This window comes from Ylistrum balloti, unplaced genomic scaffold (genome assembly GCF_031769215.1).
Source record: "Ylistrum balloti isolate Yb309-2 unplaced genomic scaffold, AGI_CSIRO_Ybal_v1 Utg370376, whole genome shotgun sequence".
In the NCBI taxonomy this organism is placed as follows: domain Eukaryota; kingdom Metazoa; phylum Mollusca; class Bivalvia; order Pectinida; family Pectinidae; genus Ylistrum; species Ylistrum balloti.
Window position 1 is genome coordinate 235442 of NW_026782263.1, and position 21958 is coordinate 257399.

The following is a 21958-nucleotide window of genomic DNA, read 5'->3' on the forward strand; positions in this document are numbered from 1 at the left end:
AGCCGCTAGCCGTAATCGTGAACATTAATAGAAGGGTATCGCTTCTCAGACGTCATCAGATCATTTTTGTGGCAAAACAGACAGTTCTGAAAAAGTGGAGCATTGTGCTACGTACATTTTCTGACCTGTTTCAGCATGGCACATTGGACTGATTTACTTAAATTACACTAACGAATAAAAAATGTGCTTATTTGTAAACTCAATATTAAGACAGATGTGATGCGGAATGAGATTATACATTACAAATAACCTATTTTTTCTGGGAGGTTAATGTGTAGGGGATGGAGGGGTTGGGGGGTTGGGATGGGTGTCAAACAAATGATTTGGTCAAGTTAGATCACTTAAACAATTTACATTTTTTTCTCACAACTTTTACATTTCTGTATATTGTGCACCTATAATTTGTGAATTACGATATTGGAATATGACAACCAAGGTCAACATTACGTCGGGATAACATTATACAAAAGGAAGGGAATATACATTGTGTAATACTCTCTAGCATATCCAATCCGTCTGGTCGTTTCTTGTAAGTCAGGTTAAGGAAAGACAACTGTGGACCGGTTGCCTCGGATCGTCAAAGCACGTGTCGCATTCCTAGAGGGCACATGTATACGAGTCGGGTAGAACTTCGTGATTTACGTCTATCACAGCGAGAGTAATCACCGACATGTTCATAACTGACTATCAAACAGGACCATAGTCCTATAGTCGATTGACTTTCTACAAAATAGACCTTACTGCAGTCTGACTTTCCTGAAAACGACAACATTCCCGGTTCTCGACTTTCCGGAATGTTTCGCCATAGGCCCCCTACATCATCCGCCAGTTGGATGTAATACATGTAAATCTTTCTGCTGTACGACAACTGCAAGTAAATGCACAGCTTCCGTGAAAAGTTGTCATATGCAAAATTTAAATATCTTTCCTGTTTGTTTAATTTGAAGCAGTTACCTAAGAAAAAACAACATCATTTGATGGTGTAAACAATTGTTTTTATAATTTTGACGAAATAGTGAACCTTGTTGTAAACACAGGATTCACAGCACTACATGTGTCATATCACAGGCCTTTAGGAACCTTTTGGAATTTGTTTAACGCAGTTTGCTGGGATGCCTCTCAGATTGCTATAAATAACACCCAGATAAGTTTTATCATCATCATCATCATCATCATCATCATCATCATCGTCGTTTTAATTGGTTCGTGGTTAAAATTCTATTGTTGCAGAATTGTCCTTTAGAATATCGTTTGTAAATTAGATACTGGGTAGAATACCATGAGAAAACAACACAATATTTCCGACGGTAGGGCTTACTAGGGTAAGAATACTGTCGTGTATAGTCGTCAACATCTCGGAATGTTCGCTCCGAATCACATTTACAAGTCATAACTTTAGGGATGTTTACAAAAGGTTTGGATAAAAAGTATAGATTTTCCAGTCCATATGTTTATCATCAGTTAAGGGAAAGAGAATGCTTGAAGTGCTTAACGAAAAGAATAATTTGTGATGCAAACATAATCCAGCTGGTCAGCATAATTTTGATTACTGTCCAAACAATGTTTTTGTTCATAAAATTGACTTTCCCTCACTTTATCATTTTCTTTTCAATTATGCTTGAAAGTAATAAAATCAGTTTACTACATTGTATTGTGTGTAGGATGTTTCAATGTATTTAGTCATCATTGGCAGTAAAAACCTTACAAATATATGTTCTAATAAATAAACATTCATAAGAATGTTTATGCAGGTTTTCGTGCTAAACTATCGGGCACGCGTTATGAAGATTTCATTCACAGTGACGATGAACGAGAATAGATTATTTTATAGCTTTGAAGAATTAAAAGTAATAAATGTTATGTGTGGGGCAAACGCTTTTGTATTTGAAACTATACTCTGTTTACATCAAGTCAAATATTGTTCCACCTCAGTAAACTAAAAATTTCTTAATTTTGGTTTCCAAACAAATCGACACGTTCAGAAGAAATATTATGAATTGTGATTTAGTCCGGATTCTGCCTGGTTTCTAATTTACACAATTTTCACGTGGTCAACTAAACGCTTGTCATTATGCACTGAATGCATGAAAGCGGTTTAAGCTCTCGTCAGCGTCAGTAACAAGGAAATTTCGTAAGTCTGGTCCGATAAAAAGGAGGTACGTAGTAAACAAAAATATGCATATAAATATTATTGTTTATGTCAGGACGAGCTATTAAGGAAATACACTACTTATGAAACAAACGCCTTGTTTATTACAGCACGCCATTGAAACATGCTGTCAATGCTAACTGCAAAGTAAAATGACAAGGAACAAATTGACATCATATTGTCAAATGATGATATTATCTTATCAAGTGTACAAAATGTAAGGTGCATGAGGATAGTTCAACATTGAAGTCTACCTGACGAATGTCGCTACGATACTGGTAGCAATAAAACACACCTCTTTGAGGAGTGAATTGGAAATTGAACGCAATGAAGGAATATGGGTGCTGAATGGGTTTAGTATGTAAAATGTACATGTACTTGTTATTTGCCCCCTCGTGACATTGATAAAATGGTTAATTATCAACTAATGATTATAATGTTGCTATCAGCAGTGTCACTAGTACTGTATAGACCTGATATTTTGCCGTATCATGCCCTACTTTATCTGTAAATTGTAAACACCGCATGTTTTTTCATCACTTTTGCTCATGAATTAAAAAATAATGTTTGGATTTACATTGTCAAAATAATGGTCAAACATGACATATAGCATAATATCAATACATTGTGGATAATAAGAAACCTTCTGGCTGATATTTTATATGTTTTTACATGTTCATTGTTCATAAACTGTACTAGTTAGAACCTAAAGGTCAACTGGATAAGAGCATATAGCCTGTGTTGAACCTTCAGCCCCAACAGCAGATATTTTGACTGATTCAATACATGTGTGTTCTAGGACCAACACTATCAGTCTTAATATACATTTGTACTGAATAATTTCTTTTCTGTTATACTTTTAGGTTGTGTGACGTGTGCAACCAGTCCTCTCATCATGAAACCTCATGATAGAAAATATTCTGCACAAATTTTTCTATTTCTAGTATTTTTACTGTGTCTCCTTGATAGTATTGCCTCTGAAAACCTTATACAGACAATCAATGATACCATTGGTGCTGAAAACTACACATATTACAGAGTAACAGGAGTTGGAAGGCTAAGACTGGAACTCGTTTCAATGCAAGGTGATGCTGATTTATATGCATCTCACATAACGCTAACACCGACATATAATGATTATGAACTTAAAAGCACAACATGTGGTATAGACATAGTGGATATCCCTGCATATTTACAGAGACCTATTGGAGTGGCAGTGTATGGCTATCCGGTAAAGAGCAATGAATCAATATACAGTCTTTCAGTTTATTTTGTAGACCAATATGATGATGAAGATTATTCATTTCTGGATTCAAAATATCATCTGACGGATACAGATGGTGCAAGTCGTGTTGGAGCAGGACAACGAGATCAAAAAAGTCAGCAGACCCATCAACATACAGAAGAGGAAGAAAAAACAATTTCAGACTTTGTTTGGACAATTCTCCTTACTATTCTTAAAGTTGTTTTTGAAGTTTTACTGTGAAAATACATCAAGATACTATGATCAACACCCTCCTACTATTCAAATTGTATGATACCTCAGGTTACAAAATTACTAATAGAAAATTTCAACTGTTAAGTGTTATCCAGGCCAAAATCTGTTGTTCTCTTATGGTGATATTTTAATGTTCCACTTTTTTGGTAAGGTGTAGAGATTATTTTGGTTTAAGCATTAATGACTAATCCTTCAGGTATCTTTTGTGATTTTTTTGTCTGAAGTTATGAATTTTTCATTCGTCAAATTTGCAATCACGTATTTGACATTCTGATGGGTTAAAACAATAAACATACTGGACCTAAGTTTGTGTAATAACATAAGTTGTATAATGTGTAAACATGTCTTGTAACTTAGAAAGTAAAACTCAGGAAAGATTGATTATGAAGAATTGAAAATAAAAGAAATGGAATACATGTAGAATAGATTGATTTATGAAAATAGTCCAGACACTCATACTGTCTGACCTCTTGTCAATATTAGAATATATAGAATAAATCTGCCCTAAAAAAATCCAAACAAACAAATCAAAAGAATACAAATGAAAAGAAATCCTTAATTTGTATCTAAAATGGAAGATCTGTAGATTAATGATGTAAAGACAAAAGCTATGGTCAACAAAATAACAAAACACTAAAAGTTTCAACAACCTCATCACAGACCCAATGTGATCTCAGCTTTTATTAAGGTAGATGGTTACCTAGCTAATTCAGGTGATATTTAAATATACTTACATTTTACAGACTTTAGAATTTTTAATACGATCTCTAATGTATGTGATCTTTTGATTTCAAGTGCTTCTGAACATCGATGGTGTATCTATTTGACTCAAGTGATCTCTAGCTGTGTTGAGATTGTCTGGAGATGTTTTTCGACACAGGTGATCTTTTGTTCTGTGGTGACATAGGTGATATCTTTATAGTCTAGATGATATCTGTTGAAACCGGTGATCTCATTATAGAGGATGTGTGTTGACAAAGTTAATCTCTGAGGATGATTAGACTTGATTAAAACACAAATACACATCTAGAATCTTGAGGCCTTCAAAAACAACAGAAAGATACACACAACATACCAAATTTATGATCTCTCAAATTGAATGTTGATTAATATTTAAATAAAAGCAAATCAAAACAAATCTTTAGCAGTTTGCTGTATTTCATTTGACCATGTGCCTTATATCAGTATTTCCCATTCAGTTAATACATATAGTGTTGCTCATTATTAATAGAACAGCTTATGTTTTCTCCCTGACAAGTGTATTGCAATATGAATGTTAATAATATATACATGTGTACCACAACATCTTCATTTAATGTAAACACAATAAACGAAATGAAATGATACTATAATTTTGCCTACCAAACTTGTATGCCCTGGAATTTTAGAATAAACTTTGTATCTCCAGGAATTGGTCCACATGTGCTCAGCTGTATTGCTTACTTACATCAAATACATTGTATAAATGTTTTTTTGTTAAATTTGTTTTCATTTTCAGGTATGAAAAGTATGAAATCTTCCTGTTTCACACTATATATATATTACAGCAAAGTGATCAGCTCTGTATTAAAGTCTGAAATAGATACTAGGTCTGTATTTGTTTCAGTCATGATCTACTGAGATCTACATGTGTGAGGGGAACAGAAGTGTGAACTACTGTTCAATTATATATTTTTGTGAGGTTCAGTTTTGGAGGTGTTAAAAAAAATACTCTTTTGTTGACACTAGATTTTAGATTAGTAGAAATCTCAAGTTTTTAGCAGTTAACCTGTAGACTAAGTCCCTTCACAATTAACTTTTATCAGATGTTTTTGCTTTGTTATACTAGTAAGACATGTCACAATATGCTTGACATGAAATCTTCATGTACATTTAACTGGACTAAAAAATGGTAGAGGGAAAAGATGTCATGTTTTAAGCTTAAAATATATCTTTATTTTATTCCACTTTTTTTGGACCTTATGTTGGATTTCAATAAATGGATATTGCCAATGTTATTATTAACAGAATGATCTTGAAATTGATGGAAATGTTTTTAAGTGATATTTCAATAATAATAGACCTTGTAGTGTTGTAAAAATGTTGCTTTATGCTATTTCAATAATATTTCTGCAGTTTGCAAGTACTTATATACTGGTTGAGTAGAGCAGACTCTGGTGTCTATATTTTTATATGATATCAGCACTACTAATTAACTATTGTATAACTATGTCTGTGTCTTTACCTTTATTATATTATAGTTTATATTCATTGTTATAATCCACGGATAAATTTCAAGGGAGCATATACACTGGTAATAGTTGCCTTTTGGTCATGAAACTTAGTGTATACATTGGTCATACTTTGACAATATGTAGTGTACTAAATGTAGGGGCCACAACCCCTTAATTATAGAGATACATAAATTACCCTTTGTTAAAATTTCATGTTTGGCGCATTACTTTAAATTGCTTCCATTTAAAGGAAAAAAATGAAACATGTATATATTGGTCATGCTTAGAAAATATGCAGTGTATTAAAATCAGGGTCTGTAACCCATTAATAAGAGAGTGATTGCCCTTTGCTAAAATTTGTGTCCAGAGCAGAGCTTTGCTTGCATAATGAGACTTGGTGTTTTCCTTGGTCATATTATGAAAATGTGCAGTGTACAAAAGCTAGGGCCAGCACCTTCGTAATGATAGAAGTGTTGTTCTTTGTCAAAATTTTGTTTCCAGTTTTGTTTTTGGGATATTCATCAGTTTCACTTATACCCTTGGTTGATGTGATCCTCACTCATCCTCATCTGTGACTCAATATTCTGATAGCATTGCAAAAATATTCTCTATACATGTAAATCATGCAGTGTGATTTATATCCACAATTGTTGTAGGTATTGTACCTGGATTATATTGTATTTCTTTATTGACTGAAATATGCTTCATATCTATAAATTATTAGATAGAAGTCTAAATATCGAAGTCATCCAACTTGATATTATTTGCATGTACAATAATAAATTTCCTATGCACCTGAGTTGAAGACTTGAGGTGTATCGGTTATAATTATCAGTGTTGATTTAAAAAATCATATATATATATACTCGGTAAATCATCAAAATACCCTGCTAATATTTGTACATGTAGATGTACTGCAATGAGATTGCTGTCAGCGTGAACTTACATAAACATATTGTACCAAACAATCTAGATTTTTTGAAAATTATGTTCCCTAGGTTGGTAATGTCAATAGAAGTTCTTGTTATACAACCAATCAAAAATTGGATTGTTGTTTTGATGACTACACGGTCTCCCTCATCAGACAATTGACCAGTGTGGAGCGTACAAGCACTGACGTACATGTATGTAGTGTACTTTTTTGGTTTTACTTTAATCCTATGTACACTAAGGTGGTAAATAGTGTGATGAGATAATAAACAGATTACAGAATTTTAAAAAAAGTCACAAGATGGTAACAATGTACTGAAGTCAATTCTGCTTCGCTTTTGAATTTTCTTTGTTTACTCGCAGTGCCCGTCCTAAACAATTTCGTATACAGGTCTGTTTTACGTATAAAATAAATAAATATTTATGTGTTTTACTCCATAGAGGTAGATAACACATTGGAAGGCATTAGTGATGCAACAAAAGCTTTATTTGATGAAGAATGTCTTAGACTGTGTCTGGAATTGATTGAAAGGGAGATAAAAAGTTTCCATTCCTGGTGGAGATATTGCCTTTTCTATTATGTGCTTTGTTAACAATTTTTTCGAATGTACATCTAATTTGTGTTAGTGAAGAGATTTGTCTCTTTTCCATAATACATATATGTACATACTGTATATGATTATATATGCAGTTATTAAAGGTGCATTTGATAAGTGATGGAATTACAAAATAATTTATAAGAATAAATTGTATAGTTTTGTAAACTGCTTCCGAGTTCAACTTGTCTTTTAGCAAAAGGATCATCATTTTGATCTTTGGTGTTATGAAGATGTTAAATTCTCTGCAAGTAAATACTCACTGCAGTCATCAAATCTCACAATGTGTGGGGCACAAAAATTACAGTGTATATTGGTATTGAGATCCCAGGGTTATCATAAGCTCACCTTTGTTTGGTCCTCATTTCTTCTTCTTACATGTGAGTTTTCCCTTTTTTTTCTCTTTATTACATGAAATTCAAGAATTCCTTTAAAGAAATCAATGTAATAATCTTTAACTGTGCAATTAGATATGGTTGCTCATCAGACATCTTGATTTTTTTTCCTGAACAGCCCAGAAAGGCACAACTAGAAATTTGGGAACAAACATATTAGATTTGAGATATATCCCTCCTATGTATCTCAAGAAATAGTACATAACAAACTTCAACTATCAAATTCCAAGATAGCTATATGTCTGCCATTTTGTTTCACTGGCCAGTCTCAAAATGGAATAGATGCTAAAAAGGACAGAGGGAAACCTATTAATGCATATGAGAAATATACCTCTAATACTCTCAAGAAATAATGACAACTTCAACTGCCGAACTCAACGATGGCTGCCAGTTGGCTGTCACTTTGGTTCACTGATTGAACAACTAGAGACGGAGGAGTACCAGCATCTAGAAATAACAATATGTTTGTTTATATTGCACAGACCACAGACAAAGGGCAATTTGAACTGGCTACAATCTGACGATAGTGTGAATAAAAATTGTTGGTAGTACTGCAAGTTCAGTTACCTAGGTCTGTAGCTCTAAATTAAAATAAACACTCCATTCTTCTTTTGTGGTACTGGCAGGCCAATATTGCAGATAATACCCTTGTCAAATTATTTTAAAATGGGCATTCTTACAAGAAATTATGTATCACTGGATGATTGTACATACTGATAGTGCAATACCAAGTTTAAAAAAAAGTTAGATTATTTACCTTTTATATAAAAAGTAACAAATATTTAGTATTTTAACATTATTTATTCAATATCTGATACACATGATCCTCTCAGCACTCTGTTTATCCAACAATACACACATTTCTTTTCAAAGAGTACTAAATTAATTGATTCCTTAAAATGGATTCAAGGAAAGTTTTGTGTTTTCACATAAAATATACAATATCTACACACAGCACAAAGCCCAATATTGAGATAAGGAAATGGTTTGTAGATCAGTAATTACTGAAGGTAAAAAAACTGTTTTCTGTCTCCTAGAATTCCAACCTAATCATATTAAAATTCTGGTGAGGACAATAGTTTAAGAGATGACAGAGTGACCAATATTCATTCTAAATAACTTTTTAAAAGAAAGTTATGCATATCAGTATCAATTACATACCATTCAATGCTAGTTATCCTGAATGGAAAAAAATATAACAATTACACAATATCATTTCTGAAAAAGTGCTGTACATTACACAGCAAGTTGAAAAAAATGCAACTGAAAACAATAAGAAGAAAATAGTAAGTGGGTGTCTTCTAATTGAGCTCATATTTCTACATCGTACGTACATAATGGTCACCCGTTTGGTTTGATTTCTTTCTGGACAATAGAATACACATAATTTTATACCATACCCATTGCAGTAATTATCAAAATCATTTGTGTGTTTTTGTAACTTTACCTGTATACTGTATACATGTATCTGACAAAAACCTTATACATAATTGTAAGCACAGGAACTTAACATTAATTCACAACCCACTGTGCTTGTGTACATATATATATATATACAATATACTGACTGTTTGGTTGGAAATTCATGCCAAGTCCAACTGCTTAAACACTTTTATGGTATTTTATACATGAGAACATTAAGAGAAAGTCATCTGTTAAAGAAAACTTTATTGAAAAATAAATAACTACAATTAACGATGGGGAATCCCCTTTACCAACATCATCAAATAATTTAAATCACTTGATACCCTCCATAAGTTCTTCTGTACTGTACTTTCTAAATTTTATCATCAGTTTGTGTGTCTTAATAATAAATTGTTGTCATCAATCTAGTCTGGGTCTTTGTCAGTGACTTTTAGTCAATTTGGTGTCTTTATAAGAAACATCAGAGTTATCAGTTCAAAACAACCATAAATATGAATTTGGCAGGTTTCTTTGGAAATAAGATACACAATGTAATTGTTTTAGCCTTAGGTTAACAGGAATCACTTGGGGAACATTTAAGAATTTGTAAACATGCATACCAACCAACACACTCTTCAGAAACACAACATATTTTGGTCAAATAAAACGTTCTTAGGCTGACACACCTACCAATCTTTGGTAATAACATACAGAACTTCTCATCACACCATTCTGTTCTGAAATTTTGCACATCAATTCTTCATCCGAATAAAATACCTCTCACATTCCAATGTTTGTAACCAAATATTTCAAATTTAACATACGTATCATATCTCACACTCACCTGCATAATTACTTGCAAAAGGCACCATGATCATCATATTCTGTCACTCATCAAATACTGATACATTATCTTTCTAAAGTGTGTTTGCAAATAATCATGAATAAAATCTCAATTCAATAATATAAAGTCCATGAAATATCTCATACCCAAGTTTAATGTGCTGACAACTGTAAACCCCTACAGCACTACCAGCCATTAACACAGTAGCCTGAACAATTTTGATTGATATATAAAAAAAACCAAAAGAGAATGACTGAACAATTCAGACTATGTTGACCATATAATTTCATCATCAATGACATCAATCCCATCTTTTTAGTAAATGTCTTTTTCTTCCAGATCTAAATCCTGATGTCTTTATCATAAAATTTCAGCTAACATAATAAATGGCAAAACAGTTTATCAAGTCATGGCATCTTGTCCGTACAAACTAGTACACTTATGATGAAATGATAATGATCCTTGATATGTACATAATAACAGGGACTGGTATGCACTACTATTGCTTCTTAAAACCCTTTAATATAGGGTAGATGTTGTCAAATGCTTCATAGATCTCCTCTCTCACTTTGGCACCTGAAAAAACGAATTCAAAACAATTAAACTCTGTTAACATGATTTTCAAATACAAAATTTACTATTTTTTTTCTCATGAATACACACATATAATTTACTATTCAACAATTCGGAGTTATATGTTGCTTTTATAGTCCTGTGTAAAGTATATCTAAAACTTATATATGTACTTAAAACTTTGTCAAAGCATGACTTCTGATCGAGTATCCAATGAAGACATTTTGACCAAGTTTTACTTTCACTGGAGTTTTTTTTACAATTTTTGTTTTGTTTTGACTTTTATTTTGAGTTTATTACAAGTGTTTTATGGCCTATCTATAGATAGATCAAGGAACCTATTGATGAGATCTTGCAAGTTTTTAGACTAATTGATTTAATGACTTACCTGTCAACACAACTTTTCCCGAGACAAATATCAACAATACAATTCTAGGCTTCACCATTCTGTAAATAAGACCTGGGAATAACTCAGGTTCATAGCTGAAAATAAAAGAAAAGTACAAATTTCAACATATATCAAGCATTTTTTTCATGCCATCAACACTACTTACATCAGTTGTGTTGGTATGACACTTTGAATGGTTGACAAAGTAAGCAATTAAAATACCCCGAAAAAGAAAAACAAATTCAGTTTTCAATCTCAGACTCTGGCAAATCATAAAAGCACAACTGAACAAAGGGCAATAACACTGTGTCCGGTATCTTAATAAACATAAACACACAACTGATAGTAAAAATGCCATTGTAAGATGTACTTGCATAAACTAATATTGGTAGTCATTTTGTCTTTTTCTCCATTATTTATTTAAAACATAACCTACAACTGACTTGTAAGACAACTAATTTCCTCTAAACTTACGTAGAGAACTGGCCGTGACTGAGCACTAAACCCTCTAACCGGATTGGAAATTTCACATCACAGCTTCCGACCATATTTTGGATTTTGAAATCCAGAAATTTTGCCTGAAAGGAGACAAAAGAAAGAAAATGTGAACAGCAATAACGTTCTGGAACATTTCTTGAAGGCTAAATTTTTAAAAAATGAGACAGGTTCAAAGACACCTATACTGAATTTTGAACTTTTAATTAACAGCTTAATTTCAAAACATTATGAGACAGGTTCAACGACACCTATACTGAATTTTGACCTTTTAATTAACAATTTATTGCCTTTACCACCAACACTGTATTATATATTGCTCACACATTAAGTATTGCATCCCCACTGAGGGAGCAGATACCGTTTTATGAAAGTGAGTAGACACTTACTGGAAAACCAAGCTTTTGTACAATTCTTGCATATTTCCTTGCTGCCAGCTTAGCTTGTTCCTCACTGTTATTACGAAAAAAACCCACATGATACAGAATTCAGAAGTTAACAGCAAACATTTGAACTTCAATATTTCAAAATTCAATTATTATACAAGAACTTTATGCAGCTTGCAGAGCCATGACCTCAAAAAATATGTCAATTTCTATTTATAGTAACATTGACCTAGTTTTTCACTGCAGAAGGTTGAAATGCAAACTTGCACAAGACGTGATGCCTTGGAAAATGTAAGTGAAGTATATATTGAGACAGTCTGGTAAGAAATGCAAACTGTAGATTGGTGACATCATTTTCAATTCATGGTAGCTAGTTTTTGACTGCAGATGGTTGAAAAGTGAACTCACACAAAAGCTGATGCTTTTAAACAAATATGTGAAGTATCATGACAACTGGATAACAAATGCAGCCTGTAGAGCAACAATGTTTTTTTCTATTCATAGAAACATAAACATTGCTTTTGATTGCAGAAGGTCTAAACACCAACTTGCACAAGATGCTGGTGAACACCTGTGAAGTATCTTGACAGTTGAATATGAACTGCAAACTGTAGTGCGGTGATGTCAATGGGGACACATATGGACGTATGTACACATGGAAGGATCCCTATATACCCACGACAATTCTGTTGAGATCAAGATATAACAATGACCATAATTGTCATGAGTGTCAATGATTTAAGTTTTAATAATTTAACACCAAACATTCAGCATTGATACCTTTTTGCCCCAGTGCACACCATTTTTCCAGAACTGAAAATAAGAGCTGTCGTGCGAGGATCTCGGATTCTCATAATAACAGCAGCGAAACGTTTTGGATTGTACTCAGCATTTCTTGCATGAAGTGCAATTTTCTTCAGATCTAACTTGCATCCCAAATTTACAGTACACACAATATTTCTGCAATGGAATTTATCACAAATATTACTGGTTTGCTAATTTTCATCATATCCATAAATAAATTTATGATATACAACAAAAAAAGTATAAGTTTTTAGCATATAACTCAGTCATAAGTTCAATTACATGTATTTAAGTTGGGCTTTACAGAGATTGCTGAAACCCTTAAATAATAAAAAGAAACTTGTATATGATACATCTACAGATTGTGTATATTCTCCTGCTTTAACCTTGCATTAATTCTTAAGGATTCAAATAAAGTTAATTGAGAAATTGGAAATCAAATACATTGTGTAGATAGAGTGTCTTTATATAAATGTGTAAGTTCCATTTTGAAAATAAACCTACTGTAATTGTGGTCTTAGAGGCATGAGGCTTGCTGCTTCTGATGCTGGTGTAGCAGGTGATATGGGTGTCATCGGGGGTGTCATCGGCCCACCTGGTGTAGGGGTTGGTGGATACAGACTTGGAGCATTGGAAGGAGGCATAACTGGTTTTGGGGTAAGTCCAAAACCCCCTAGAGCTGGTGACATCATTGGACTCTATGCGAGAAAAAAATAATACATGATGTATAGATTATAACTCATAACACAAATCAAACCAAAACAAAAAAGGACAAAAATGCACACAACTAGATTTATTTCAACTGGAAAACCAGACAGAAATATAGATCACAATCTATAATCTTGTCAGTACTTTAATGCTAGGTAGCAAAAGACCAAAACATGGCCAATCTACACTGTTTAACAAGAAAGTTAAAATTTTATTTAAAAGTCGCGGCACCTATTTTGTTATGTTGAGAACTACATGTGTAGAATGAAATAATTAACAGATAAGTTGATATCGCATCTCTAGAACGTGTCGTCGACCCAACCAGAGAGCGAGTATTTCCAACAATATTGCCGACATTGCATCATTAACATTGAATTAAAATACGGGAATATTTTGACAACGAAAGCATTCTTACCTGCTGGTGCTGTGGTGTCAGGCCAGTGCCGTATGACTGGTACATGTTGCCGTCCATTTTTACTGATTTTTAATCGGAATTGAAGTCAACACCGACAAAAACAGCGCCAATCAAGACGGAGTTTAAAGCATGCGTTTCCCTCAAAGCATTTGCATATAGGCAAATATTCGTGAGCAGTATACTTAAAAGCAACTTAATAATGGTAAAATTAAGGCATGGCTGTAGTAAATTTGTAAATATGATCAGAAACGACTCCTAGTCAAATGGTCAATATGAGATCGACCAGACAAACGGCTCCGTTCTGTACCGGAAGTGGTTAAATATATGTCGCTTAAGTCATTAGCAGATTCCTTACCACATTGAAAATAACAAGCCGTTCTTACTTCTTTTCTCTTCTTTCTTTCTTTTGGTTTGAATAACACTGCCTTCGTTTATAGTAATAATTCATAATATTGCTTAGCTGATAAAAGAAATACAATACACGTCAACGTTCTTCATATTTCACATTACACATTATACAGTCAAAAAGGCTAAAAGCGAGCGCAATTTAACGGTCAGTTACAGAGGTTCACCCAAGTTGTTTATAATCACTTCAAATGAAATCTCACAAACATTCTAGTGGAATCAAATTCAACCGAAAATTCCAAACTCTGAAAGACAAATATTTTTGTTTTTGTAGAACATTGGTTAATGCCGGAACAAATAGGATTTTTATTTATTTATTCATTTATTTTTAGATACAACGAAAAGATTCTTTAGAACCTGAAACTAGAAACTGTAAGGGTTTTGGAGCAGTTACAATTCTGTGGGTACAAATTTCCCCGTTACTGTATGATGGCAATGGTAGAATTATCGGTGTTCATATCCATACTTACGTTTTTATGCCCTCTCCAAGCCTGCCGACAACAGAATATCGTGAATTTATGGAAATGTTATCCAACAAGTAAGACTGTTACTCGGAGAAGGAACTGTTATTGTTATTGGGATCTTTAACGCTCAAACATCACAAGAGTGTAAGGAATCATCCTCAAGCCAACATTGAAGTAAAATACATGTATTCTAAAAGTAAAGGATAGAGAAACGTCTTACTTCCATTAACTCACCAGCATGGTCCTCTGGTGGGAATTATACTTACCATTCTGGTGATGGTATTAACGCTGCATGATAGATTACATTCTTCTCTCCGAAACAAAACTGAATTTAGATGTCTTGTACAATTCGTGATGATAACTTTCTAAACGTTTCTGATCATCTACCCATTACAATGAGTATTAATACAGGATGCTTAAGAAGTGATCTTCACGAGCCAAAGTGAGCGGTTAATTGGAAGGCAGTACATAGCGAACAGTTAAGAAATTACCAAGATGTTGCAGAATCACTATTAGGAAGCATAGGAGTCAGCAACGCCACGGATACTTAAAACTATGTTTAAGCTATAGTGTCATCGATACAGACAGCAGCGGAGTTCACACTTCAACGCAAAGTCTATGGGGATTTTGTCAAACCGTATTGGAATTCGGGTAATGCAAAGGCGTTCCATGCTGAAATGATATATTTGCGGTCCGAATGGATAGAAACGGGACAACTACGTGGTAATGCGTTCCCGTCACACAAGCAATATAAGGCCACGAAAAGTAACTTCCGGAACGAAGTATACCGAGCAAGGAAGGAATATGAAAAAGAACAGTTCAGTAAATTGGAAATATGCGCTGAAGTAAACACTTGGAAGTTCTATAGAGCTGTTCGTGTGAGGAGAAAAAAAGACTCGAACACCGCCAAAGAGCTACGTATAGGTATAATATTTGAGCGATAATGACAGGATTAGAAATGCTTGGATATATCATTTTAGCAAACTTTCTCAACCATCATGTCCGCCGCATTTCGATGAAAAACATCGACGACATATCAATCATTATTTAGGGAATTATTTGATAAAGGTTACCAGAATATCGATGGTATATGCGAAAATATAATCTTGAAAGAGAAAGTGAAGCACGCGTTCTCTGACATAAAAAATGGCAAAGCGGGAGGTCATGGCGGGATCGTTGTTGTGGATATCAAATCACTTTGAGACTTGATGTTAACAACTATAGGGACACAACGTTAACATCTGTTCCCCAGAAGCTGATTGAGAAAGTGTTATATCTTCGGATATGTTCCATGATGCCTAGTAGGTCTTTTCCACATTCTCTGCAGAAAAGGATATCGTCCAAAGTGGAGAAATATCAACGCCGCGTCCACTGTACAAGAATCAATAGCTCACTACATTGAACGAGGAACTGAAGATTTTGCCGCATTTTTGGACAATCAGAAAGTATTCAACAGTGTTTGGATCGAAGGGCTTATGTATAAGTTGTACAATTTGGGAATTAATGGCAAATTTTGGCGGTTAATTGTTATTTGACTTCTGTAAGGATGTGTTATTTTGTGTGTTAATCGATGGAAAAAAGAGCGAGCCGTACGCGATATTGCAAGACGTCGGTCGAGGCAGAACATTATCTGCATTGTGTTTACTGGTTATCATTAATGGCCTTATCGTTAATCTTGATGAGCTTAACCAAGGACTAGAAGTTGGCAGTCTTATAATCACATAAAAAGCTTTATGATTAATTTTTTAACCAGCCAAAGCAAATCAAATGCTCGTCAGTGTTTAATGCATTGCAAGCCTAGGAACAACTGGGTTATTCCGCTAAAGTCAACAACTTTACATGTATTTATTTTAATATTTTTGAGTCCTAGACAAAAAATTATCTCAAACCGAGAGTTATGGAATAAGGGGAAAATGTTGAAATGAAATAAATATGCTTGTCAACTGCATTTATACCTCATATAATCACATATGATGTTTCTTAATTGTCCGTATTCAAATGGCGTGATGTTTAATTGTTAAAACATTCTATTCAAATCTACTTCAAGAAATATATATGTGGTTCATATCAAGTCAAGTCTGACAGTAAATCTACTAACAGAATGATCCTCAGAAACATATGAAGGCAGACTGATGTGTAAATATTAACCATGTGATGTTGGATTCACTACCTTCAAATTAGCATCTGATAAAGTATACAAAATGGTGAAGTATGATGAAAACTACATTGACAAAAAAAACATCTACACATCGTTTACACAATTCACACAAACTATTACACGGGTCATGGTAGTTAGAAAAATAATGTCGAAGCATATCAACATACTTTGATGAAATGATAGATAAACTTCGATCTATATCTAAGTTCATGATAAAGATAACGAAATAATATTTAACACTCGAAAAACTTTCAAAAGTTTTTGTGTATCGAACGCACCCTGAAGTTGAAGGTGTCCAAGATGGCGGATAAATCAGACAGACGAATCAAAGTTGGAGTTCTTACAGGTGTTTACATGTTGATTATAAGTTTAGTTTGTTTGTCATTTGTTAATGTGGTTGTCTGAGTAAACAAAGTAAGTTTATTTTAACAGAAAGGACGTTTCTGTTGCGGCACAGCCCTTTTCGAATTCTTAAGTTCTTATCTGTTGGCCAATTCTGGCTACTGGATACCTGCGGCCGATTCAGACCAATATAGATAGTTTCTGATATGCAATGCGGAATGATTAAAGATGAGGTATTTTATTGAAATTATGTTCAGGTATTTCATTTTTATCGTAGCCTCTTTTTATTCACGTTTTCACATAAATCGAAGTGAAAGTGTGAAGGGAGATAATTCTTACTATGTTCCAATCTGAACTTCGTGATTTAACTGTGTGTTCAGATCACCTTAAAGCTAGCCTCGGCTTGTGGGTGTCCGGCTAGAGACCGAATGATCGCTAGTCCGATATCTAATGTTAGAAGGGTATTTTCTATTGCCCAGGTGTCATAGGTTTTTGACCCTGGCAAAGCAAAATAAATTTTTACATAAAATTTCGAACATTTTATTCAAAGTCTTATTGGTAAAATTAAATACATTATTGTTACGTTTTTGTAAAATATGTGACTACAAGCCATCAGAATTTTATGGACATGACAATTTTCTTCGGTACGCATTTGAGTAAAACAATAAAGGACATGTAGGAGAGATGTCTCAAGGAGAGAGAGAGAGAGAGAGAAAGGTTATTTTTTTGAGAAAATTACTTCCTGCACCTGATTATTCTGATATTTGTATAAAGCTCTAAGTGAAACTAGCAGTGACATTTATCATATTGTCCCTGCAATATACTGTTGTCTAGAGAACTTCTCTTTCAAGCTGATTGGTTGAGCTTGAGACTAGCACAAGTAAGTCAGAGGTCCTGGGTTCAAATCTATGTGTAGGCATTGAAATAAATAATAACCACTGTTTCAATAATTATTAATTGAACGATTGTGAAAATATTTGTGTTATATTTTCAGTAAGTGATTCTTGCTTCAATGGAAAAGCAGATGACCGAAGTGGATCAAACTTGTGTCATCTTATAGATGAAGATCACTTGTAAGTATGATACTTATTTTGATATTTATTTGATATTATCCCGATGTTTAAATCATACATACTCTTTGCTGATAGCTAACACATAAACTGTTAGTTTCTCCTTAAATCAACTTTCTATAACTAAGTAGCAAACTTATAGAAATCAATATCAAAGGCAATATCTTTCTAAATAATAGCAGAACATAAAAACATTTCCTATTCTGATTTAAATGTTCCTGTGTTCTTTCAGAATCAATGGAAACATTTGTGTTAAAGATATTGTACCGGATGACATTGAAAAAATCAAGGTTTGTAGTATACTGAATGCAATAAAGATTATGTGCATGTTTTATACAAAATCATGATATCAATATACCAGATATATCTTATATAAACTGCCCTTTTATCACATCAGAAGTAAAACATGCACATCATGTGATGCTTTTTTTCTCCCAAGTTGCTCTTATTCTACTTTTTTCCAGTACTCTGTTTTTTCCCTGTTGGACACAATAGGGTTTGCCTTGTTTTACACCCAAAATATGGAAACAGATGTATTTAAATTTGTTATGAATTGTAAGTGTTTTTAAGTAAACACTTACATGTTTTAGGTTTACTACCAGTTGATGATAAAAAGAATTAAGGAAACATGATTGAATGACCATAGCTAGATTGAAGCTCTAGCTGTCATAATAAGTTATATAGCTCTATACCGAGATGTTTATAAGTTTCAAATGCTTAATACAACATGAAAGGTAATTTCTTCACTATGCTATTGTTGATTTTATACAAACATTGTAAATATGATTTTCATTGATATATATTTCAATCATTTGAAATCTATATATACACATAATTGAATATTTCATACATTATGACACACTGGATACTAGTTGCTGTGGAAAATATGTAAAAAAAATGTATCTTTATCATCAGGAGAGACACTGAACAAGTTAAAGTCTTTTGGTGTCAGTACATTGTATTTATTCCCTGACAATTTGCTTTATTGACATTAGAAAACATTGAAGGAGTGGTGTGATGTGAAAAAGCTGGACCTTGTTCTAACCACTGGTGGCACTGGGTTTGCTCCAAGGGATGTAACTCCAGAGGTAATTGTTTATTAATTTATTAGCATGTTTCAGAAAGCAGGTCACTACAATTTATATATATCATCCAGATTAAATATTTCATTGAAATACTTTCAAGACAAAATGGAAACATTTGCTGAGTTTTCAAGTTCTGCAAGGAATTGTAGTAATCTCCTTCAGAAGTCATGTCCCTGCAATGATAAAGTTTCATTTGTGTAATTTTGTTCAGACTCTTTACATTAGCAAAAAATCACGTTTGTGATTTACAGGCGACAAAATCTGTATTGGAGAAAGAGGCTCCTGGGATGACTATAGCCATGTTGAAGAAATCTTTAGAGGTCACTGACCTTGCCATGTTATCAAGGTCAGTAAGGAGAATACATGTACATACATAACATATTTCAATCTTACAGAGTATTTGTAGACCCTACTTAAATAATCAGGAGATGAAAGGCTATTCCAGTAATATTTTCTCATGATCAACTGACTTCAAAATAAAGCACTATTACTGAAAATCATCATTGGGTTGACCGCCAAATATGTCTATGCCAATTTTTACTTAAATTCTATGAAAACAGAGGTGGTGGGATGTTTTTGCTTATCTATGCTGATGATCGATGAAACAAGTTAAGACTAAACTGACATTTGTAGTGGTACATGCACGTCATATTAGCTGAGAATAAAAAGTCACTTTGATGTATTAATAAGAGGAAAATTGACTTGTAATACATAAACTATAACAATTTATAAATTTATGTCAATTTAAACATTGCTTTAGGTTGACTTGTGGCACAAGGGGGCACACATTAGTTATCAACCTTCCTGGAAGCACAAAGGGCTCAGAGGTAAAATTATAGCTATGTACTATTATTAGCATAAGTCAACTTGATAGTATGTTACTTTGCTTTCTTTCAAACATTTCCTATTATATAACACATCCTCATGAACGAATTCAAAACATGTGTCATCATTATCTTAAGTTGGCATGAATGACATTGATTGAAGTAAAATGACTTTTAAATTCTGTGAAGGTAATAAACTTCCATGACTTGCAAATCAACAATTGTTTTAAACTTTAAGGAATGCTTCCGGTTTGCTTTGCCTGGGATTCCACATGCTGTTGACCTCCTCAGGGGAAGTGACCAGTCTGTGAAAGACACTCATTCCAAGCTTCAGGCAGAGGGGGTTGTTGAGCCATCTAAGGTTAGTAACAGATAAGGAGAACATTCTGTTAGCATGGATTTTGTTGTTCAATATAAACTCTGTGCATCCCTTTATATGATAGACTATCCCCATCATTCACCTGCAGAAAGGTTGACCTTAGTATATGGTATTACATGCACAGTATGACTGACTTCATGATGTCATTAGTCAGAGGAAGCTATGATGTAAAACGAAATTCGTTAGAGTGTTACAAAAGAAGCAACAAATTTCTTTGAAAATGAAGCATGTTTTTTCTGAGGAAACATTGAAGAGAGGACATATTAAATACCTTTGTAATACAGCCTTGGTATCAGAATAAAGGCTTAAATACTTATCAGGTTTACACCAAAGTCGCCCAACTAAGATGATTAAATGACACATCTTTTATCATAAATACAAGAATGCTCTTCATTTGTATATATAACTTTCAGTATGTACTGGTAGTGTTTACTTGAGTGGATTAAGTACTGGTGTAACGTATCATTTTGAAGTATTGTAGTTTTTTGCGTGTATTTTTTGATGATTGAGAATACTAAGGAAGGCATTGTTTGTGGTATTGTATTTACATGCTCTGGCTTAAGAACACTCTTTCCTTTTTTTGCTCTAACTTAAAGAGCATCTCAATCTGAAAGCTGATGAACATGATGTTTAAATTGTCTACAAAGAGTTAGCTTCTATTGTCACAGTTCTCTTGATACATGTACAGCTAATCATGGTGGTTCCCTGCAATTAATAATTTTTGTGTGTTTCAAAATCTGTATCTCTTTCTTCAGGACATGTTCATGGAAATAATGTAAATGGCTTAGAAACTGAAAATAATAAAAGCATTTCCCTTTAAGAAAATGTTTGTTTTTATTTTGTCCAACTCTTGACTACCATAGATAAATATTGATATCAGATATACTTTTCATGTATGTCCAGTGTTAACAGTGTCCTTGATATATTGTAGGTAAAATGCAGGAGAAGAAAGACTATTGCTGTAAACTTTCTATATTGTGTAATCAAAATTTTAAAGAAAGAAAAACAAAAAAGATAAAGAAAATGTAGAATTGCATTTGTACATCTATACTGTTGGAAGTATGTATGTCAGTTATATAATTAAAAGATAAATGTATGGGCATTGCATTCATAAATAAATATGTTTTTAATAAGCTCTTATATTTGTATTAAACCATTCAAGATTTTTTAACATTTTGAATTAAAATCATGTGAAAGCTGCACTGATAATCTTTTATATTAAAAGGGCAAATGGTTTTGAATAGATTTTACCCAGCAGTAGATATATATGATGTGTTTCAGGTGTATTCATGCCCTTGTCATAAAGGGCAAACATACTAAAAAGGTACTAAGTAACAACGACTGTTTCTGATTTGACTAGGCGCTCAAGGAGAAGATGATACAGAGCTGTGTATCTGAAGTCCTTGTCAGCAAGACCAAGAGTAGACAACTCA

The 21958-nt window shown here is 33.4% G+C and overlaps 3 protein-coding genes across 3 annotated transcripts in view; 2 read left to right on the forward strand and 1 right to left on the reverse strand.

Annotated features, from left to right (window-relative positions):
- The first annotated feature begins 2116 nt into the window (after positions 1–2116).
- LOC132554071 (UPF0669 protein C6orf120 homolog) lies at positions 2117–7557 on the forward strand. The gene is made up of 2 exons (XM_060218368.1): positions 2117–2156; positions 3013–7557. Exon 2 carries the CDS (start codon positions 3045–3047, stop codon positions 3633–3635), a length of 591 nt encoding a protein of 196 aa, XP_060074351.1. The 5' UTR covers positions 2117–2156; positions 3013–3044; the 3' UTR covers positions 3636–7557.
- A 1005-nt stretch (positions 7558–8562) lies between these two features.
- On the reverse strand, positions 8563–14096 carry LOC132554064 (uncharacterized). The gene is made up of 7 exons (XM_060218361.1): positions 13799–14096; positions 13180–13373; positions 12652–12831; positions 11875–11938; positions 11465–11568; positions 10991–11085; positions 8563–10605 (listed from the first exon to the last, which is right to left on the reverse strand). Exons 1-7 carry the CDS (start codon positions 13853–13855, stop codon positions 10529–10531), a joined length of 771 nt encoding a protein of 256 aa, XP_060074344.1. The 5' UTR covers positions 13856–14096; the 3' UTR covers positions 8563–10528.
- Positions 14097–17125: 3029 nt separating this feature from the next.
- The window catches only part of LOC132554072 (gephyrin-like), an 89751-nt gene continuing 84918 nt past the window's right edge, over positions 17126–21958 (forward strand). Inside the window, exons 1-7 of the mRNA XM_060218370.1 lie at positions 17126–17171; positions 18162–18240; positions 18470–18527; positions 19233–19325; positions 19574–19668; positions 20083–20149; positions 20385–20507. Of these exons, the coding sequence (XP_060074353.1) occupies positions 17126–17171; positions 18162–18240; positions 18470–18527; positions 19233–19325; positions 19574–19668; positions 20083–20149; positions 20385–20507 (561 nt within the window). The remainder of the gene's footprint in view (positions 17172–18161; positions 18241–18469; positions 18528–19232; positions 19326–19573; positions 19669–20082; positions 20150–20384; positions 20508–21958) is intronic.